The sequence below is a fragment of the Oncorhynchus nerka genome, linkage group LG6, assembly GCF_034236695.1.
Source record: "Oncorhynchus nerka isolate Pitt River linkage group LG6, Oner_Uvic_2.0, whole genome shotgun sequence".
NCBI lineage: Eukaryota > Metazoa > Chordata > Actinopteri > Salmoniformes > Salmonidae > Oncorhynchus > Oncorhynchus nerka.
Window position 1 is genome coordinate 60568884 of NC_088401.1, and position 20743 is coordinate 60589626.

General features: G+C 43.9%; 1 protein-coding gene across 2 annotated transcripts; it reads left to right on the forward strand.

Moving 5' to 3' along the window:
* Positions 1-3526: 3526 nt before the first annotated feature.
* Positions 3527-19413, forward strand: LOC115131175 (proteinase-activated receptor 4-like). 2 transcript variants are annotated; one of them, XM_029662770.2, is made up of 2 exons: positions 3527-3817; positions 8452-10314. In XM_029662770.2, the coding sequence occupies exons 1-2, from the start codon at positions 3712-3714 to the stop codon at positions 9522-9524; spliced, it is 1179 nt and encodes a 392-aa protein (XP_029518630.1). In that variant the 5' UTR covers positions 3527-3711; the 3' UTR covers positions 9525-10314. The 2 variants fall into 2 exon arrangements, 1 of the variants encoding a protein (XP_029518630.1); XR_010464127.1 differs by lacking the exon at positions 8452-10314 and adding an exon at positions 18924-19413 and having other exon boundaries at positions 3730-3817.
* Positions 19414-20743: the final 1330 nt, after the last annotated feature.

Consider the following 20743-nt stretch of genomic DNA (forward strand, 5'->3'; position numbering starts at 1 on the left):
TCTCAATATCTGAAAAGACGGCCACCTGTAGATAGCCTTACAATCACCTCACCTGTCAACATTAATGGTACCGTTATTTAATCAATTATAGCCTACTGATAAAGCGTGGTTTGGTCACAGTGTCCCTCATATCCAATTGTAGGCAGTCAATTAGGTTAAACGTTTTCAAGACATGTTCTAAACTGGTAGGCTATAGTCTTATTGATTAGAGCAACCAATATGTCACTATCCTGCAGTGACAGGTTTATGCTATCAAAACCAAACTAAGCTATAAAGATCTTTATGTAGCCTAATCTTGTGAATTTTGAGATTGTATGACAGTGTTTTCACCAAGGCCAATTTCGGGGAAAAGGGAGCAAAAGACATGCCAATCATCCAGACAAGGAGCACCTGCTCAAAGATTATGGATCCCCTTCACACACAGTGTGTGTGTGTGCTACACTGTTCCAATCTGAACACAAAATGGCTTCCCTTGGTGTTCCACTACTTAGTCCATTTGCCACTATACCCTCTGGTCCCGCTCTATCCATTGTTGACAGGCTCTTGTATTTTCCCACCTGTGCTGTGCTCTGCACAAAAGCAGCCAACAGTTCATAAAACGAACAGCCAACAGTAGACTCAGGATGAAGCGGGGGAGTTTGAGATGAGTCTCTCCAGTCCATGGCCAGTGTACAGACTTTCAGCCATGATTAAAATCATGACTAGGAGGAATATGAGGGATTCTGGCAGAGGAGGATAGGAGAGGGGGACTGATGGGGAGGAGAGGGAGAGTGTGGCGGAGGAGGACAGGAGAGAGGGAGAGTCTGGCAACAGGAGAGGAGCGAGTAAATTGTCTCCCCTTAGACCAGGCAGGTGGCTACATTGAGGGATCGGCTTACCTTTGGCAAGAAGAGAGCCCGCGGCCACCCGGGGCTCAGTGACAAGCTAATTGATACATTTCGCTCGGGCTTGCTCCTGTCACTAAATCCGTGCGGCACTGGAGAGACCTGCTTAGGTGGAAAATGACTGAATGATATAAGATCTGATTCTCAATGGAGTCGTGCAGTAAAGATCAAAGAGGTGCAGTACAGACAGTAGAGAGATGTCTGGGTTGTTGTTACAGTACATCAAACCTGGATACTGTTATGTATGGCTGGATGGCTGTGAACTAAATCACCGAAGCTTTGGTGGGCGTTTGAAGTTACAGTAAATTAGGAGCGATGGGCTGTTTAACTACAGCATCTTCGAGATATCACTCCTGATATGACAGAAAAACTAAGGGGGCGACATGCTGTCTACTTTAATTGAAGTAAATAAAGGTGTCAGAGCTGTCTCTGATATAAAATATCTGTTTTTGCCTTAGAAACATTGATTGTGCCTGTCATTTGTTTCTATGTAGGTATTCTTTCGCTTCCTCTGCCCTCTTATCAGTAGTGGAATTAGGTTTGAGATGTCCTATATTAATACATACTACTGTTGCTGTCTTGCTGACGTTCTGTTGAATCAGAGACTGCGTGCAGGGCCTTACAGGCAACGGAGTATTTTCCAAATTCCACCCACATATTTTCTCAACTCAAGAAAACAGTTGCGCTTTTTACTTTTGTTTGTCAAGACTGACCTCTGGTGGTTGAAGTAGGTAACAGTGAACAGTCTGGAAAATGCCAAACAGAACTCCACAACATTTTGTGTCTTGTAATTTCATGTTTATTTTAATTAAATACGGACCAACAATACTCTATTAGGCAAAAGTGACTTCTAAGAAATGAATACTTTTGTTAATTCTGTAAAGAAAAAAATCAAATCTACATCCATTCTCGTCTGTAGACTATTAAAACAATGAATTAGGTCGAATGAAAATTACGATGTAGTTCTGTCCAGTTTGCATGTGGGCATTTCTATGTAAAAAGCCCCATTAACATTAACGTGAAGTTCATAGAAGCACAACACATTTGTGTCAAATGAAAGATAAGGGTCTATATTTGGTGAGAAAATAAGAGATATACACTAAGGTCCAAAATGATTGACACCCTTGTTAAATATGACCACTAATATGGCCATGCTGCTGTTCCAGTTTCAACTGACCTGAGCCCTAGGACCATGCCCCAGGACTACCTGACATGATGACTCCTTGCTGTCCCCAGTCCACCTGGCCATGCTGCTGTTCCAGTTTCAACTTCCACCTGACTGTGCTGCTGCTGCTCCAGTTTCAACTGTTCTGCCTTATTATTATTCGACCATGCTGGTCATTTATGAACATTTGAACATCTTGGCCATGTTCTGTTATAATCTCCACCCGGCACAGCCAGAAGAGGACTGGCCACCCCACATAGCCTGGTTCCTCTCTAGGTTTCTTCCTAGGTTTTGGCCTTTCTAGGGAGTTTTTCCTAGCCACCGTGCTTCTACACCTGCATTGCTTGCTGTTTGGGGTTTTAGGCTGGGTTTCTGTACAGCACTTTGAGATATCAGCTGATGTACGAAGGGCTATATAAATAAATTTGATTTGATTTGATTTAATGTCTGTATAAAGTAAATTCTTCAAATAGTGAGTTATATTGTATGCTAAAAACAGGGGAAATTATATTAGGTTATACTAATACAGACCAACATGAAAGATATTTTGTTTAACAAGTACACATTTGTTTTTCAAAAGGTAGGGATCAAACTTACTGACACCACTACAGATTCTTATAAATAAAGTAAGTTTAGTATTTGGTCCCATATTCCTAGTCTGCAGTGACTAAATCAAGCTTGTGACTCTACAAACGTGTTGGATGCATTTGCAGTTCATTTTGGTTGTGTTTCAGATTATTTTGTGCCCAATGTAAATACATGGTAAATAATGTATTATGTCATTTTGGTGTCACTTTTATTGTAAATAAGAATAGAATATGTTTCAAAACACTTCTACATTATGCTACCATTATTACTGATAACCATGAATTAATCACGAATAATGATGAGTGAGAACGCTGCAGAGAGTCAAATATCATAACCCCAAGACATGCTAACATTCCCTGTCATTGTAATGGTGAGGTAAGCATGTCTTGGGGGTATGATATTTGTGCCTTTGTAATGTTGTATTGGTCAATCAGTAGTTTTTGTTTGGTACTTTTAAAGTGTCTCAGCGTCATTCTGTTACCATGGAATTGACCGCGTGTCAGCTATGATCAAAGTCCAACCACACAACTGTCGTATGGTTAGGTATGGTATGGTTTGTTATGGTTTGCTATGGTATGGTTTGGAATGGTTCGGTATGTGTGCAGATTAAGGACTAACTGCACAAATATGTTCAGTTGGTGCCACAATCCTAAAGAGGAGCGGGGAGTGTGTCGGTGTTGCTTAGGACAGGATATTTCAATGAACGTCAGAGCATGGAGCTCTTGAACACAATGACACTTACCTATGAAGTATGTGTTTGTGTGTTTTTTAATGTGTTTGTGTGTGACTGCCACTGTAGAGACAGTCACTGCAATACAAGTGGACTTGGTAAGAAAAGAACCAGCTCTACACCGCCACTTCATATTCAAATTCCAGACTGCATCTCCTTTCATCAAGTGGATTTGGTACGCACACAACTCCAGTCAGAGGCTAAAATATATTACTGAGCAGGTGGTAATGGGAGGAGAGGCTGTGTAACACAGAGAAGAGAAAGGAAGGGAGAGGAGCGTGTGAGGCAGCTCTCTGCTTGCGGAAGTACCTCCTAGCCACAACTTACAGATCCTCTCCTGAACCATGGCTCTCTCTGCCCCAGCTGGGACTCTTATTTTGCTGTTCTTTCTCTCCTCTCTTCTACATGGCTGTTCCCCCTCTTCCACCACGGAGGAATGCACTGGCGTCCGTAAGTTGATGCATCTCTTCTTCATTCGAAACTCCTTTCTGTCTTTTTTCCATCAGGCAAACCATTAACCGAGGCTTTATCATAAAACATTCAAAATGTGTGTGAATTTTTTGTGTGTAGGTGTTCATGTTGAATCTTACTCATCTTGTTTTTTTTGTTATGTTGAAGATACCAGCATGCAAGCTGAACATACCCCTTATCTACAGAGTAGGAATGCGTTCGCTGAAATGGGCCTGAGCTCTCTGGGAACTTTCACTATAGCCTGCCGCCTAGCTGTTATGGCTTAACAGCAGCAAGCATGAATTCCATGGCTGATTTGAAAAAATGTGTCCACAACACTGAGCCATTACCAGGGTTGGGTAGGCTACATTTTGAAATGTATTACCTTTTTTTTTTTTTACCTAATATTACATTTGGTCATGAAGAGCACATGTTCAACTTGATACAAAAAAAAAAAGTTTTCCCATCTCAAAAGGTGAAATAAAACAAATATTATAGTAAGTGCCTATTAAGTGCCAAAAAAAGTAACAGGGTTGACCGTAACAGGGTTGACTATTTCATCTTAAATCAGCCATAAATACCCTTGTGACAGGGGGAATGTAAGCTTGTTGTCTGCAACAGTGGCAATTGAATCCAAGCTTCACCATTTTTTTTGAATAAATGTTCAAACAAGTCTAGCCTGACTATCTAGTGGGTAACACAGTTGACGTGCTATGCTATGCTAAGAGTAGAACCAACTCACCTGCTTTTACACTATGATTTGACTTTTAGATGTAACATTTTTCTTTTGAAAGAAATATTTAAAGAGGAATAGATCCACCACATTAAAACAACAGTCTAGTTCACGAGAAAGTGTTGACCTTAAAATGAGGGACAGATGTAAATGAATCACTAATCACATGAAATAAATAATCATCTTCAGAAATGACTGTCAAAGCAACAAAAATAACTAGTGCTTTATAATGATGATGAAACTTGGAGACATTTTGGGGTTAAGTGGGTTAAAATCTTTCTAGAAGTCACAAAGGGTGCATGGAGGGGCATGACAAAATGATGCATTTTCTCACATTAGTAAGTCTTTATTAATACAAAAAATCTGATTGATTGATTTCTCTGTGTTAAAATCCAATCTTGTTGGACAATTTCTACTTAAAATATCAAAAGGGATGCAAAAGGCACTCATTTCGTGGATTGACACAGTTACTAGTTACCTGTCCAAAATGTTTATCAGTAATGGAACTTTGAACATTTTCAGTTACTTTTGGATTACTTTTCCGTTTAGAGGCATTAAGAAGAAGAAGACAAGAAAGATCCATCAAACGCATATGGTGTGTCATCATAGTGGTCTGTGACTCGCTCAGGTGGAACAAACTTAAACTTTGAGAAAACGGCAAGGTGTCATAATGTTTTTTTTTTTCTCTCGCAAACATAATTTCTGAATTTAAAAGTAATCCAAGAAGTTACGTTTTTCTACAGTATCTGTAATCTGATTAGAATATTTTATCTGGTAATGCAACTGTCACGCCCTGACCTTAGAGATCCTTTTATTTCTCTATTTGGTTAGGTCAGAGTGTGACTAGGGTGGGTGGGCATTCTAGTTTTTCGTTTCTAGGTTGGCCTAGTATGGTTCCCAATCAGAGGCAGCTGTCTATCGTTGTCTCTGATTGGGGATCATATTTAGGTAGCCTTTGTATTGTAGACTTTTTGCATTTCAAAGCGGCACATTCGTTTAGTTAGTCTTTACTGTTTCGTTGCTGGTTCACATTAATAAACATGATGGGGGCCTCCCGGATGGCGCAGTGGTTAAGGGCGCTGTACTGCAGCGCCAGCTGTGCCACCAGACTCTGGGTTCGCACCCAGGCTCTGTCGTAATCGGCCGCGACCGCGAGGTCCGTGGGGCGACGCACAATTGGCCTAGCATCGTCCGGGTTAGGGAGGGTTTGGCCGGCAGGGAAATCCTTGTCTCATCGCGCACCAGCAACTCTTGTGGCGGGCCGGGCGCAGTGCGCGCTGACCAAGGCTGTCAGGTGCACAGTGTTTCCTCCAACACATTGGTGTGGCTGGCTTCCGGGTTGGATGCGCGCTGTGTTAAGAAGCAGTGCTTCTTGTGTATCGGGCATGACTTTCAACCTTCGTCTCTCCCGAGCCCGTACGGGAGTTGTAGCGATGAGACAAGATAGTAGCTACTAAACAATTGGACACCACGAAAAAGGGGTAAAAAAATAAACATGATGAACGCCTTCCACACGCACCTTGGTCCAATCCTTCCAACAACGATTGTTACAGTAACTGATTCCAGTTAATTATTTTGGGGGTAATCAGATGGCGTGTAACTCCTCAACCCTGGCCACTACATGCTCAACTGTAGACCTATAACAGTGCTAAATCTGGATACCAAAATATACATTTGCATTTTACCACTGGTGGGAAAATGCACATATTTTCTTTATATTCACATGAAATCTGTGGCCAATTTCAATGGAAACCTAGCTATAAGAAAAAATGTGTCTCATCAGCTTCAAAAGACGCTAGGGTCATGGGAGGGATCTAGCAAGAACATTAAAGTGGTCTGTGGTGTGTCCAAAGGTCAGCTTGACTCATCACATCCTCAAGCAGATCCTCTAGATGCTGAACAAACAACCCCTTAACTGTGTAATTGACATTTACTCTGCAGCTGAAAGCTCATAATGACCACATGTCCCCTTTGAGACCTGGATGCTTAATAAATATTAATCTATGTGAGCTGGAAAGTTGAGAGTTAATGTGCATTAACCTAATAACAGCACATTAACTCTCAACTTTCCAGCTCACATAGATTAATATTTATTAAGCATCCAGGTCTCAAAGGGGACATGTGGTCATTATGAGCTTTCAGCTGCAGAGTAAATGTCAATTACACAGTTAAGGGGTTGTTTGTTCAGCATCTAGAGGATCTGCTTGAGGATGTGATGAGTCAAGCTGACCTTTGGACACACCACAGACCACTTTAATGTTCTTGCTAGATCCCTCCCATGACCCTAGCGTCTTTTGAAGCTGATGAGACACATTTTTTCTTATAGCTAGGTTTCCATTGAAATTGGCCACAGATTTCATGTGAATATAAAGAAAATATGTGCATTTTCCCACCAGTGGTGTGTTTCCGCCAAACTAGTGTTGAGCAATTAGTGCTTTTTGAGGTTGTTTTGGTTAGATTATAAAAAAAATGATCAAGGTTTTTGATTTCGGTTTTGATTATTTGAGTTGAATGCTGTAACAGAATAAAACAATAAATAAAAGTCCCATGATGGTAGTGACTGACATGAATGCTTTTCACTTATTAAGCATAATTTATTCACATTGCTTTAAGACATGTTAAATTTGCTGAAAATTAACACAGTTGACAGTGAGAGGACGTTCCTTTTTTTGCTGAGTTTACAAACTGATATTTTGGCATACTGTTGTATTTCGTACTGTTCTTGATAGCTTTTTCATGTTCTCCATATTGTGGTTTGATATTTCACTGGAGTTTCAGAGTACTAGAGAAACTGCAATGTGCGCCTTGAGCTCAGAGAAAAAAACTGAACCAGATGGAATTCAAATACTCAACTTACATTGGTCAATTAGTATTTAAAAAACAAAATAACCGTCGTTTTGGTTAATCGCTCAGCACTACACCAAATGGACTTGTTGCAGATCAACATCACTGTGTGAAAACATACTGCACACAAATTTAACATTTTTTTTGCTTTAAATCTTCATGTACAGAATAAAAATCTGAAGTTCAATGTGTTTCCATCGCATTTTCAACTCACATTTCAACAAAAACTTAAATAGTAAATGTACCTACTCTAGTCTTTGCATGTGTGCTCTAGCCAACAGCTTGCAGATACAGTGCAGGTAGTCTAGCATACATTAGAGAATATTTTTATGGCAGTCAAGCACTGATCATCATGTTGACCGTAACGGTATTTTGTGACACATTTCTAAGACCTTTTTTAGGCAAACTACTTCCATATATACTTTGATTCATTTTTTAAACTGGTACTGGGCTACCTTCAGACAAGTCGTGTTCCTGAGAGTCATCTTACCGTAGAGGGGTCTGTAGTTTGTAGGCTAAACCTTTAGGATGCTAAAGATGTCTTCCTGAGAAGACCGTTTCCATCACAGCTGTCATGAATTGTTTTTATATGATATGACTTTACTTGCATAAAAACTATGGATGGAAACGTGGTTAATGTGTTGAATCCTAGCTTGAGATCCTCGTGAGTAACTCAAATTTTCACCCAAATCTCCCTTTGACATCACGACATGATTTAAATACGTGAAAGTCTTGCAAGCATAACAAAGTGGGCTGAATCCTAATTTGAGATATGCCCAGCTCAATCTTTTGTGTAAATCACATATTCATGTCGATAGGAAATTTGAGTCTGAATGCTTGGGTGCAAAGTTTCTCCTGGATAAAACATCAGTACAGTATGTGTACGAACTGTTTATATCAAATGAAATATATTGACAAACTTGTAATGTAAGCCCACACTAAATCCTTGAATCAACATACAGTACATGAAATACAGTATACTGAGAATCCTTGTATAATGCTTGTAGCATGTATAATGTCTAATGAATCCTCAAATCTTCTGTGCCTTCTTGGACAGGGCTGCGCTCCTTTACGCTGATGTCCAAGTGTAATTTCACCACCCTGAACGACAAGCAGACCAAGGAGGTGCAGGCTTCCACCACTGTGCTCTACATACCCATCCTCTACATAATTACCTTCACTCTGGGCCTCCCGGCTAACCTCCTGGCACTGTGGGTCCTTCTGTTCCGTACCAAGAAGCTGCCCTCCACCATCCTCCTCATCAACCTCACCGCCACCGACCTCATGATACTGATGGTGCTCCCTTTCCGCATCGTCTACCACTTACAGGGCAACGACTGGGCCTTCGGTGAGCCATTCTGCCGCGTGGTCACGGCGCTCTTCTACGGCAACATGTACGGCTCGGTGCTGTGTCTGGCATTCATCGCTGTGGACCGGTACGTGGCTTTGGTGCACCCTTTCGGTGCCAAGACCCTCCGCAGCCGCCGCACCTCTTTCTACATGAGCCTATGTGTGTGGGTGGTGGTGTTGGCTGCCATGCTGCCTCTCCTCATCTCGCGCCAGTCCTACACACTGGATGAGCCGCGCATCACAACCTGCCATGACGCGCTGCCTGAGGAGGTGCACGATAACTACTTCCTGCCCTACTTCCTCACACTCTTTTTTCTCAGCTTCCTGCTCCCCCTTCTGGTCGTCCTCTACTGCTACGTCTCTGTGATACGCACCCTGGTGGCAGGGGGCCAGCGCTACGCCCACGCCATGCGTGTCACCATGTTGGTCCTGGTGGTGTTTGTGGGCTGCCTGCTGCCCAGCAACGTCCTCCTCCTCCTGCACTACTCAGACTCCTATCTGGTGGACAATGGAGAGGATCTGTATGTGCCCTACATGGTTAGCCTAGCCGTTAGCACGTTGAATAGCTGCATTGACCCCTTCATCTTCTACTACATCTCCGACGACTTCAGGGACAAGGTCGTGATGGTGCTGTGTTGCCACGGCAACAACGGGAGAGACTCGTCCACGGGGAATCAGGTGGCCTATTCGTCCTCCTTAAAGGGGACACAAAGGTCAAAGGTCATACTGCTGTCCATGTCTAGTCAGAGGCCGGGGACGTCAGAGGGGGAGGCAGCATGAGGCCAATAGGCAATAGAGGCCTAGACATATAGACACCTAGATCAGACTCAGGCTCACTCCATTGTTGTGGCACGCAATGTTTTCCTATGGTATATGTGAGACATCTCATGTATACATTCAGTGACTCGGTATACACAGCTATACCAGATGTGAGGACTTGTCATAGACAACTCCAAATGGATGGTCTTCCTTTGCCATTTCCGTGCCATTCCCATAAACAAGCAGTCAATGGAGGGAGGTGGAGGATTAAGTCTTTAGGAATCATCATCACGTAGGGATACAGAAGTAAAGGGCACTGGAGATAGGGGTGAGGGCTAGTGGGTCTGGACAGGTGTGATATAGTTATGTTTGTATTTGTATGTTTTGTATTGTTTAGGCGAATATCCTACTATAGATTCTTTACTGACAAGAATATCTCAGAGTACAGAATCAGCAGTACAGTATTACAGCTATGTGGTAATTGTCTGCGGAATATAGACTGCATAGCTTGTAGCTGTGAGGTCACCAACAGCATATCACGTAAGTGATGCCACCATTTGTTTCTATTTAGACTTCTTGGCCAAATTCAGGCTTGTCCATGTAAAAATGGGCAGGCATTTGGAATGCATTCTGTTTATACCAGGTGTGACTGACTGCTTATGTCTGGAACCAATTCAAGTTTTGGACATTTCCTTCATGAATTATAGATCCTAGAGTATGTTTTCAAGGTAAAGTATTTAGTTACTAAAACATCATGTGGCTTTGTCAGAATGTGTACCGTTAATTTAGTAATTAAAAATGTACAACACCCAGTAAATGTTTCTGATTGAATATTTTAACTTGTATTGCTTCCACTGGTATTTGTTTACCAACATTTGCAATGGAAGTATGGGGTATTATGCTTACAAGATATCCACAGGTTAATTTCCTTTCCGTAAAGTTATATTGACTTTTTTTTTAAGTGATGGGACTTTTATTCGTGCTTCAGAATTTTATAGGATGTATCACCCCAAACATATTTTTCACACTCAAACTCTGTCATCACTTGAGTGGAAACCAAATGTGTCCTTTGTTAATCTGGTGACAATGCTTTTGTTCAAAATCAAACACAGAGGGATGCTTCCTTGTCGACTCTGGAGCCAAGGCATACACAGTTCACAGGAAAACAGAGGGCAGAGAACAACAAGGCCAGGCGTTCGCTGTGGAACATTCAGACAGCAGCCATACATCAAAACCAGATCACACCATCAGCATGTTAATAGTTCTGTTCATCGGTACTCTGAAACTACATTGAAATATCAAACCACAATATGGAGAACATGAAAAGCTATCAAGAACAGTACGAAATACAACAGTATGCCAAAATATCAGTTTGTAAACTCAGTAAAAAAAGGAGCGTCCTCTCACTGTCAACTGTGTTAATTTTCAGCAAACTTAACATGTGTAAATATTTGTATGAACATAACAAGATTCAACAACTGAGACATAAACTGAACAAGTTCCACAGACATGTGACTAACGGAAATGGAATAATGTGTCCCTGAACAAGTGGGGGGTCAAAATAAAAAGTAACAGTCAGTATCTGATGTGGCCACCAGCTGCATTAAGTACTGCAGTGCATCTCCTCCTCATGGACTGCACCAGATTTGCCAGTTCTTTCTGTGAGATGTTACCCCACTCTTCCACCAAGGCACCTACAAGTTCCCGGACATTTCTTGGGGGAATGGCCCTAGCCCTCACCCTCCGATCCAACAGGACCCAGACGTGCTCAATGGGATTGAGATCCAGGCTCTTCATTAGCCATGGCAGAACACTGACATTCCTGTCTTGCAGGAAATCACGCACAGAACAAGCAGTATGGCATTGTCATGCTGGAGGGTCATGTCAGGATGAGTCTGCAGGAAAGGTACCACATGAGGGAGGACGTCTTCCCTGTAATGCACAGCGTTGAGATTGCCTGCAATGACAACAAGCTCAGTCCGATGATGCTGTGATACACCGCTCCAGACCATGACGTACCCTCCATCTCCAAATCGATCCCGCTACAGAGTACAGGCCTCAGTGTAACGTTCATTCCTTCGACAATAAACGCGAATCCGACCATCACCCCTGGTGAGACAAAACCGCGACTCGTCAGTGAAGAGCACTTTTTGCCAGTCCTGTCTGGTCCAGCGATGGTGGGTTTGTGCCCATAGGCGACATTGTTGCCGGTGATGTCTGGTGAGGACCTGCCTTACAACAGGCCTACAAGCCCTCAGTCCAGCCTCTCTCAGCCTATTGCAACTTGCCTACCTGGTTAAATAAAGGTTGAAAAAATAATAATAATTGTACAGATGAAGGTGGTACCTTCGGGCATTTGGAAATTGCTACCAAGGATAAATCAGACTTGTGGAGGTCTACAATGTTTTTCCTGGCCTGAAGTCTTGGCTGATTTCTTTTGATTTTCCCATGATGTCAGGCAAAGAGGCACTGAGTTTAAAGGCAGTGTGTAATGTGGGAAAGTTCTCACTATTTTTAACTAAATGCAATTTCCCAGGCAAACATTTTGCTAGTACTGTCTGGGAGTAATCTGAGAGAGGGGCTTATTTGGAGGAGCTTGATGGGCGGAATGTGTAACCTGAAAACAAGCTGTTAATGGCTGAGAGGGAAAACTCTTTATTATTGGTCTATTCATTTATTGTTACGAATCCCTTTTGGCCCGACAGTCTAGGGGGGATGGTAATGAGAACCGTAACATAACTCATGCAAATTATAATAGTGACAAAGTCAGTGAGAACGAAATAACTACGACAACTGAAATCTACCGTCAAACTCAAGGTTTATTTGTAAACACACGGTAATGGGGGGAGCAGGAAAAGGGGCTGAGCTGGACCCAAGGAAAGAAACAATAAGTATTCAAAAAAAAAACTAAGCTAGACTAGCCTACTTTAACAACAGCTAACTAACTAACCAAAAATACAGTGGGTGGTCCGCCCAGTTCTAACTAGTGTATTTAACAAAGTTTACCTACGGGTAGTGTATGCCCATGGGCGACTTGTCTTGGTTTCCCCTTTTCCCACCAGCAATCAAACACAAACACCATAACCAAAAACAATACTCACAGGTGATGACAAAGTGCTATGGAGGTGCTCAAACGAAAGAGAGGTTAATACACAAAGAGCGAGTGAACCACAGAGCCCTACAGACATGGCATTTACAGAGAGATTGAGCTCCTGAGCAAACAACTGACAGGGTTTTTAAACCAAGGGAAAGGAACTGTGATTGGGTAGGAAACAGGAGGAGGTGTGTCTTCTGATTGATGATTGGATTGGTGACTGATTGGGGAGTGATGATTTTCACCTGTGAGGGGAGACGGAGAGAAAACAACACAGGATACATACACACACACACAGGATACTGGTATCCGTAACACTCCCACCCTTAAAAGAGCAACCCTAGGGATTGCGACTACAGTATTTCAATGAATACTCACAACAACAACGCAACAACCTTGCAAAACATACAACAATCATTATACACGAGACAAAGCATCCGCAAACACATTATCAGAACCCTTTTTGTATATACAATCACTGGTAGGGCACTGGAACCAATATATACTTCAAAGTATTGCAGAGCCAACAACAAAGCAAGAGCTTCTTCTTCTTCATTTCCGGTCACAACTTGCAGGCTTGTTTTCAAGTTGCTGTGCGTTTTGTTGCCAACCTATTTTGCTACCTGACAACTTTACGGTTTTCACTTTTTAATTACCGTTCATATATTTAGTTATTTTTTCCTCAACTTTTTCACTCCGGACGCTTTATCTGGACACGATTCGTCAGGACCTCCAACAGCCGAAGCTAAGTAGTAACATTAACATGATGCCTTCTAATTGCAGCCGCTGTGCTCGCCTTAAGGTGAGGATAGCTGTGCTGCAAGCCCAGCTTCAGACGCAATCGTTAGGCAAGGGTAATTTCAGTGTAGGAAAGGATGAAACAGCGTCTGTGCCACCAGTAAGTACAGATAGTAGTATAAATCCCCTGGCACAGTCCCCGCAGCCGGACAACTTTCAACCAGTGTCGCTCATTCAGCCGACAGAAACTTTCAACCGGTTTTCCCCATTAAGCAGCGGGTCGGTGTCAGAGGCCGAGTCTTCTCTGGTCTCTACTCCTCCCGTTACGGGGTCTGCGACGCCGAAGCTTCCCACCATTAGCTCTGACAAATTGAAAACTCTAGTCATTGGCGACTCCATTACCCGCAGTATTAGACTTAAAGCCAATCATCCAGCGATCATACACTGTTTACCAAGGGGCAGGGCTACCGACGTTAAGGCTAATCTGAAGATGGTGCTGGCTAAAGCTAAAACTGGCGAGTGTAGAGAGTATAGAGATATTGTTATCCACGTCGGCACCAACGATGTTAGGATGAAACAGTCAGAGATCACCAAGCGCAACATAGCTTCTGCGTGCATATCAGCTAGAAAGATGTGTCGGCATCGAGTAATTGTCTCTGGCCCCCTCCCAGTTAGGGGGAGTGATGAGCTCTACAGCAGAGTCTCACAACTCAATCGCTGGTTGAAAACTGTTTTCTGCCCCTCCCAAAAGATAGAATTTGTAGATAATTGGCCCTCTTTCTGGGACTCACCCATAAACAGGACCAAGCCTGACCTGCTGAGGAGTGACGGACTCCATCCTAGCTGGAGGGGTGCTCTCATCTTATCTACCAACATAGATCCCTTACTTCAAAGGCAATTATAGTCAATGAACTAATCACTGATCATAATCTTGATGTGATTGGCCTGACTGAAACATGGCTTAAGCCTGATGAATTTACTGTGTTAAATGAGGCCTCACCTCCTGGCTACACTAGTGACCATATCCCCCGTGCATCCCGCAAAGGCGGAGGTGTTGCTAACATTTACGATAGCAAATTTCAATTTACACAAAAAAAATGACGTTTTCGTCTTTTGAGCTTCTAGTCATGAAATCTATGCAGCCTACTCAATCACTTTTTATAGCTACTGTTTACAGGCCTCCTGGGCCATATACAGCGTTTCTCACTGAGTTCCCTGAATTCCTATCGGACCTTGTAGTCATAGCAGATAATATTCTAATCTTTGGTGACTTTAATATTCACATGGAAAAGTCCACAGACCCACTCCAAAAGGCTTTCGGAGCCATCATCGACTCAGTGGGTTTTGTCCAACATGTCTCTGGACCCACTCACTGTCACAGTCATACGCTGGACCTAGTTTTGTCCCATGGAATAAATGTTGTGGATCTTAATGTTTTTCCTCATAATCCTGGATTATCGGACCACCATTTTATTACGTTTGCAATTGCAACAAATAATCTGCTCAGACCCCAACCAAGGAACATCAAAAGTCGTGCTATAAATTCACAGACAACACAAAGATTCCTTGATGCCCTTCCAGACTCCCTCTGCCTACCCAAGGACGCCAGAGGACAACAATCCGTTAACCACCTAACTGAGGATCTCAATTTAACCTTGCGCAATACCCTAGATGCAGTTGCACCCCTAAAAACTAAAAAAATGTCTCATAAGAAACTAGCTCCCTGGTACACAGAAAATACCCGAGCTCTGAAGCAAGCTTCCAGAAAATTGGAACGGAAATGGCGCCACACCAAACTGGAAGTCTTCCCACTAGCTTGGAAGGACGGTACCGTGCAGTACCGAAGAGCCCTTACTGCTGCTCGATCATCCTATTTTTCTAACTTAATTGAGGAAAATAAGAACAATCCGAAATTCCTTTTTGATACTGTCGCAAAGCTAACTAAAAAGCAGCATTCCCCAAGAGAGGATGACTTTCACTTTAGCAGTGATAACTCTCTCTCCTCTGCTCTCATCCTTCTAGACCTATCGGCTGCCTTCGATACTGTGAACCATCAGATCCTCCTCTCCACCCTCTCCGAGTTGGGCATCTCCGGCGCGGCCCACGCTTGGATTGCGTCCTACCTGACAGGTCGCTCCTACCAGGTGGCGTGGCGAGAATCTGTCTCCTCACCACGCGCTCTCACCACTGGCGTCCCCCAGGGCTCTGTTCTAGGCCCTCTCCTATTCTCGCTATACACCAAGTCACTTGGCTCTGTCATAACCTCACATGGTCTCTCCTATCATTGCTATGCAGACGACACACAATTAATCTTCTCCTTTCCCCCTTCTGATGACCAGGTGGCGAATCGCATCTCTGCATGTCTGGCAGACATATCAGTGTGGATGACGGATCACCACCTCAAGCTGAACCTCGGCAAGACGGAGCTGCTCTTCCTCCCGGGAAGGACTGCCCATTCCATGATCTCGCCATCACGGTTGACAACTCCATTGTGTCCTCCTCCCAGAGCGCTAAGAACCTTGGCGTGATCCTGGACAACACCCTGTCGTTCTCAACTAACATCAAGGCGGTGGCCCGTTCTTGTAGGTTCATGCTCTACAACATCCGCAGAGTACGACCCTGCCTCACACAGGAAGCAGCGCAGGTCCTAATCCAGGCACTTGTCATCTCCCGTCTGGATTACTGCAACTCGCTGTTGGCTGGGCTCCTGCCTGTGCCATTAAACCCCTACAACTCATCCAGAACGCCGCAGCCCGTCTGGTGTTCAACCTTCCCAAGTTCTCTCACGTCACCCCGCTCCTCCGCTCTCTCCACTGGCTTCCAGTTGAAGCTCGCATCCGCTACAAGACCATGGTGCTTGCCTACGGAGCTGTGAGGGGAACGGCACCTCAGTACCTCCAGGCTCTGATCAGGCCCTACACCCAAACAAGGGCACTGCGTTCATCCACCTCTGGCCTGCTCGCCTCCCTACCACTGAGGAAGTACAGTTCCTGCGCAGCCCAGTCAAAACTGTTCGCTGCTCTGGCCCCCCAATGGTGGAACAAACTCCGTCACGACGCCAGGACAGCGGAGTCAATCACCACCTTCCGGAGACACCTGAAACCCCACCTCTTTCAGGAATACCTAGGATAGGATAAAGTAATCCTTCTCACCCCCCTTAAAATATTTAGATGCACTATTGTAAAGTGGCTGTTCCACTGGATGTCTTAAGGTGAACGCACCAATTTGTAAGTCGCTCTGGATAAGAGCGTCTGCTAAATGACTTAAATGTAAATGTAAATGTAATAAATTCATGAACTTCTTTGAGGAAAAGATTATGATTATTAGAAAGCAAATTACGGACTCCTCTTTAAACCTGCGTATTCCTCCAAACCTCAGTTGTCCTGAGTCTGCACAACTCTGCCAGGACCTAGGATCAAGAGAGACGCTCAAGTCTTTTAGTACTATATCTCTTGACACAATGATGAAAATAATCATGGCCTCTAAACCTTCAAGCTGCATACTGGACCCTATTCCAACTAAACTACTGAAAGAGCTGCTTCCTGTGCTTGGCCCTCCTATGTTGAACATAATAAACGGCTCTCTATCCACTGGATGTGTACCAAACTCACTAAAAGTGGCAGTAATAAAGCCTCTCTTGAAAAAGCCAAACCTTGACCCAGAAAATATAAAAAACTATCGGCCTATATCGAATCTTCCATTCCTCTCAAATTTTTTAGAGAAGGCTGTTGCGCAGCAACTCACTGCCTTCCCGAAGACAAACAATGTATACGAAATGCTTCAGTCTGGTTTTAGACCCCATCATAGCACCGAGACGGCACTTGTGAAGGTGGTAAATTACATTTTAATGGCATCGGACCGAGGCTCTGCATCTGTCCTCGTGCTCCTAGACCTTAGTGCTGCTTTTGATACCATCGATCACCACATTCTTTTGGAGAGATCGGAAACCCAAATTGGTCTACACGGACATGTTCTGGCCTGGTTTAGATCTTATCTGTCGGAAAGATATCAGTTTGTCTCTGTGAATGGTTTGTCCTCTGACAAATCAACTGTAAATTTCGGTGTTCCTCAAGGTTCCGTTTTAGGACCACTATTGTTTTCACTATATATTTTACCTCTTGGGGATGTTATTCGAAAACATAATGTAAACTTTCACTGCTATGCGGATGACACACAGCTGTACATTTCAATGAAACATGGTGAAGCCCCAAAATTGCCCTCGCTAGAAGCATGTGTTTCAGACATAAGGATGTGGATGGCTGCAAACTTTCTACTATTAAACTCGGACAAAACAGAGATGCTTGTTCTAGGTCCCAAGAAACAAAGAGATCTTCTGTTGAATCTGACAATTAATCTTAATGGTTGTACAGTCGTCTCAAATAAAACTGTGAAGGACCTCGGCGTTACTCTGGACCCTGATCTCTCTTTTGAAGAACATATCAAGACCATTTCGAGGACAGCTTTTTTCCATCTACGTAACATTGCAAAAATCAGAAACTTTCTGTCCAAAAATGATGCAGAAAAATTAATCCATGCTTTTGTCACTTCTAGGTTAGACTACTGCAATGCTCTACTTTCCGGCTACCCGGATAAAGCACTAAATAAACTTCAGTTAGTGCTAAATACGGCTGCTAGAATCCTGACTAGAACCAAAAAATTTGATCATATTACTCCAGTGCTAGCCTCTCTACACTGGCTTCCTGTCAAAGCAAGGGCTGATTTCAAGGTTTTACTGCTAACCTACAAAGCATTACATGGGCTTGCTCCTACCTATCTCTCTGATTTGGTCCTGCCGTACATACCTACACGTACGCTACGGTCACAAGACGCAGGCCTCCTAATTGTCCCTAGAATTTCTAAGCAAACAGCTGGAGGCAGGGCTTTCTCCTATAGAGCTCCATTTTTATGGAACGGTCTGCCTACCCATGTCAGAGACGCAAACTCGGTCTCAACCTTTAAGTCTTTACTGAAGACTCATCTCTTCAGTGGGTCATATGATTGAGTGTAGTCTGGCCCAGGAGTGGGAAGGTGAACGGAAAGGCTCTGGAGCTTGCTGTCTCTGCCTGGCCGGTTCCCCTCTTTCCACTGGGATTCTCTGCCTCTAACCCTGTTACAGGGGCTGAGTCACTGGCTTACTGGGGCTCTCTCATGCCGTCCCTGGGGGGGGGGGGTGCGTCACCTGAGTGGGTTGTTCACTGTTGTGGTCAGCCTGTCTGGGTTGGCGCCCCCTCCTTGGGTTGTGCCGTGGCGGAGATCTTTGTGGACTATACTCGGCCTTGTCTCAGGATGGTAAGTTGGTGGTTGAAGATATCCCTCTAGTGGTGTGGGGGCAGTGCTTTGGCAAAGTGGGTGGGGTTATATCCTTCCTGTTTGGCCCTGTCCGGGGGTGTCCTCGGATGGGGCCACAGTGTCTCCTGACCCCTCCTGTCTCAGCCTCCAGTATTTATGCTGCAGTAGTTTACGTGTCGGGGGGCTAGGGTCAGTTTGTTATATCTGGAGTACTTCTCCTGTTCTATTCAGTGTCCTGTGTGAATCTAAGTGTGCGTTCTCTAATTCTCTCCTTCTCTCTTTCTTTCTCTCTCTCGGAGGACCTGAGCCATAGGACCATGCCCCAGGACTACCTGACATGATGACTCCTTGCTGTCCCCAGTCCACCTGGCCATGCTGCTGCTCCAGTTTCAACTGGCCTGGGCCCTAGGACCATGTCCCAGGACTACCTGACATGATGACTCCTTGCTGTCCCCAGTCCACCTGACTGTGCTGCTGCTCCAGTTTCAACTGTTCTGCCTTATTATTATTCGACCATGCTGGTCATTTATGAACATTTGAACATCTTGGCCATGTTCTGTTATAATCTCTACCCGGCACAGCCAGAAGAGGACTGGCCACCCCACATAGCCTGGTTCCTCTCTAGGTTTCTTCCTAGGTTTTGGCCTTTCTAGGGAGTTTTTCCTAGCCACCGTGCTTTTACACCTGCATTGCTTGCTGTTTGGGGTTTTAGGCTGGGTTTCTGTACAGCACTTTGAGATATCAGCTGATGTACGAAGGGCTATATAAATAAATTTGATTTGATTTGATTTGATTCTTGTTCTATTGTCGCATAGTTTGTTTGACATTTATTAAATTTACGGGAAAAATAACAAACGGGATGATCTACTCCACTCTTGTCCTGCTGCAGTAGAACAGCACCAGCACCTCTGGCACTAGCATCTACCTCAAGCTTGAACGGTTGTTCAAAATCCGGAGCAGCAAGTACAGGGGTGCTTTCGCAGTATAAGAGTGCTTTCGCAGTATAAGAGTGCTTTCGCAGATTCAAAAGCTCTCTTACAATCAGGGGACCACACAAATGATTTAGCCGGACTGAGCAAATCGGTCAATGGAGCAACTACCGCAGAGAAATTTTAGTAGCCAACCATCCCTAAAAAGCGGCGTAGCTCTCGTCTGGTGGTAGGTGCAGGGAATGCAGTTATAGCCAAGACCTTGGCATCAACAGGGCGCACCTGTCCATGGCCAACCTCTTTACCGAGATAGGTAACAGTAGCCTTCCCAAACTCACACTTTGCCAAGTTCAGGGTTAGAGAAGCAGCTGCCAACCGTTCACATACTACCCTTAGAGAGTCAACATGATCTGACCACTCAGACAAATAAATCACTAGGTCATCAAGGTATGCACTACAATTAGGAACGCCAGCTAATACGGAGTTAACCAGTCGTTGGAAAGTGGCTGGTGCATTTCGCATCCCAAAAGCCATGACTGAGTACTGTAGGAAGTTGTCTGGGGTCACAAAGGCAGAAATCTCAGAAGCACGTGAAGTTAACGGCACCTGCCAGTAACCTTTTAAGAGGTCCAACTTAGTTACATACTTAGCAGCACCAATAGTGTCGATACAGTCGTCCAGTCTGGGTAACGGGAACGAATCTGGCATTGTGACAGAATTTACCTTTCGATAATCCGTACATAATCTGGAAGTACCATCAGGTTTAGGAACCAGAATGCAAGGAGAACTCAAAGGGCTTGAACTTGGCGTAGCCAGGTCATTCTCCAACAAATATTTCACCTCATCCCTCATTATCTTCCTCTTGGAAGCGTTGATACGATATGGGTGTTGCTTGATAGGTGTAGCATTTCCAACATTAATGTCATGTTCCAACACGTTTGTGCGAGTAGGAACGTCATTAAAGAGACATGGAAAACTGTGTAGTAGCCTCACAATATCGTTGGCCTGTCCGTCCGTTAAATGAACCAGACCGGATTGGATAGACAGCAGCATTTCTGAGTTGGGCAATCTAACACACTGCTGCTGAGTATTGCACAACTCCAAGCCATCAACATCATCAATATGACAGTCCACTATGATAGCAGTAGTAGCAGAGGAGACAGCAGTACCTTCCTCTGTTTTTGAACTCT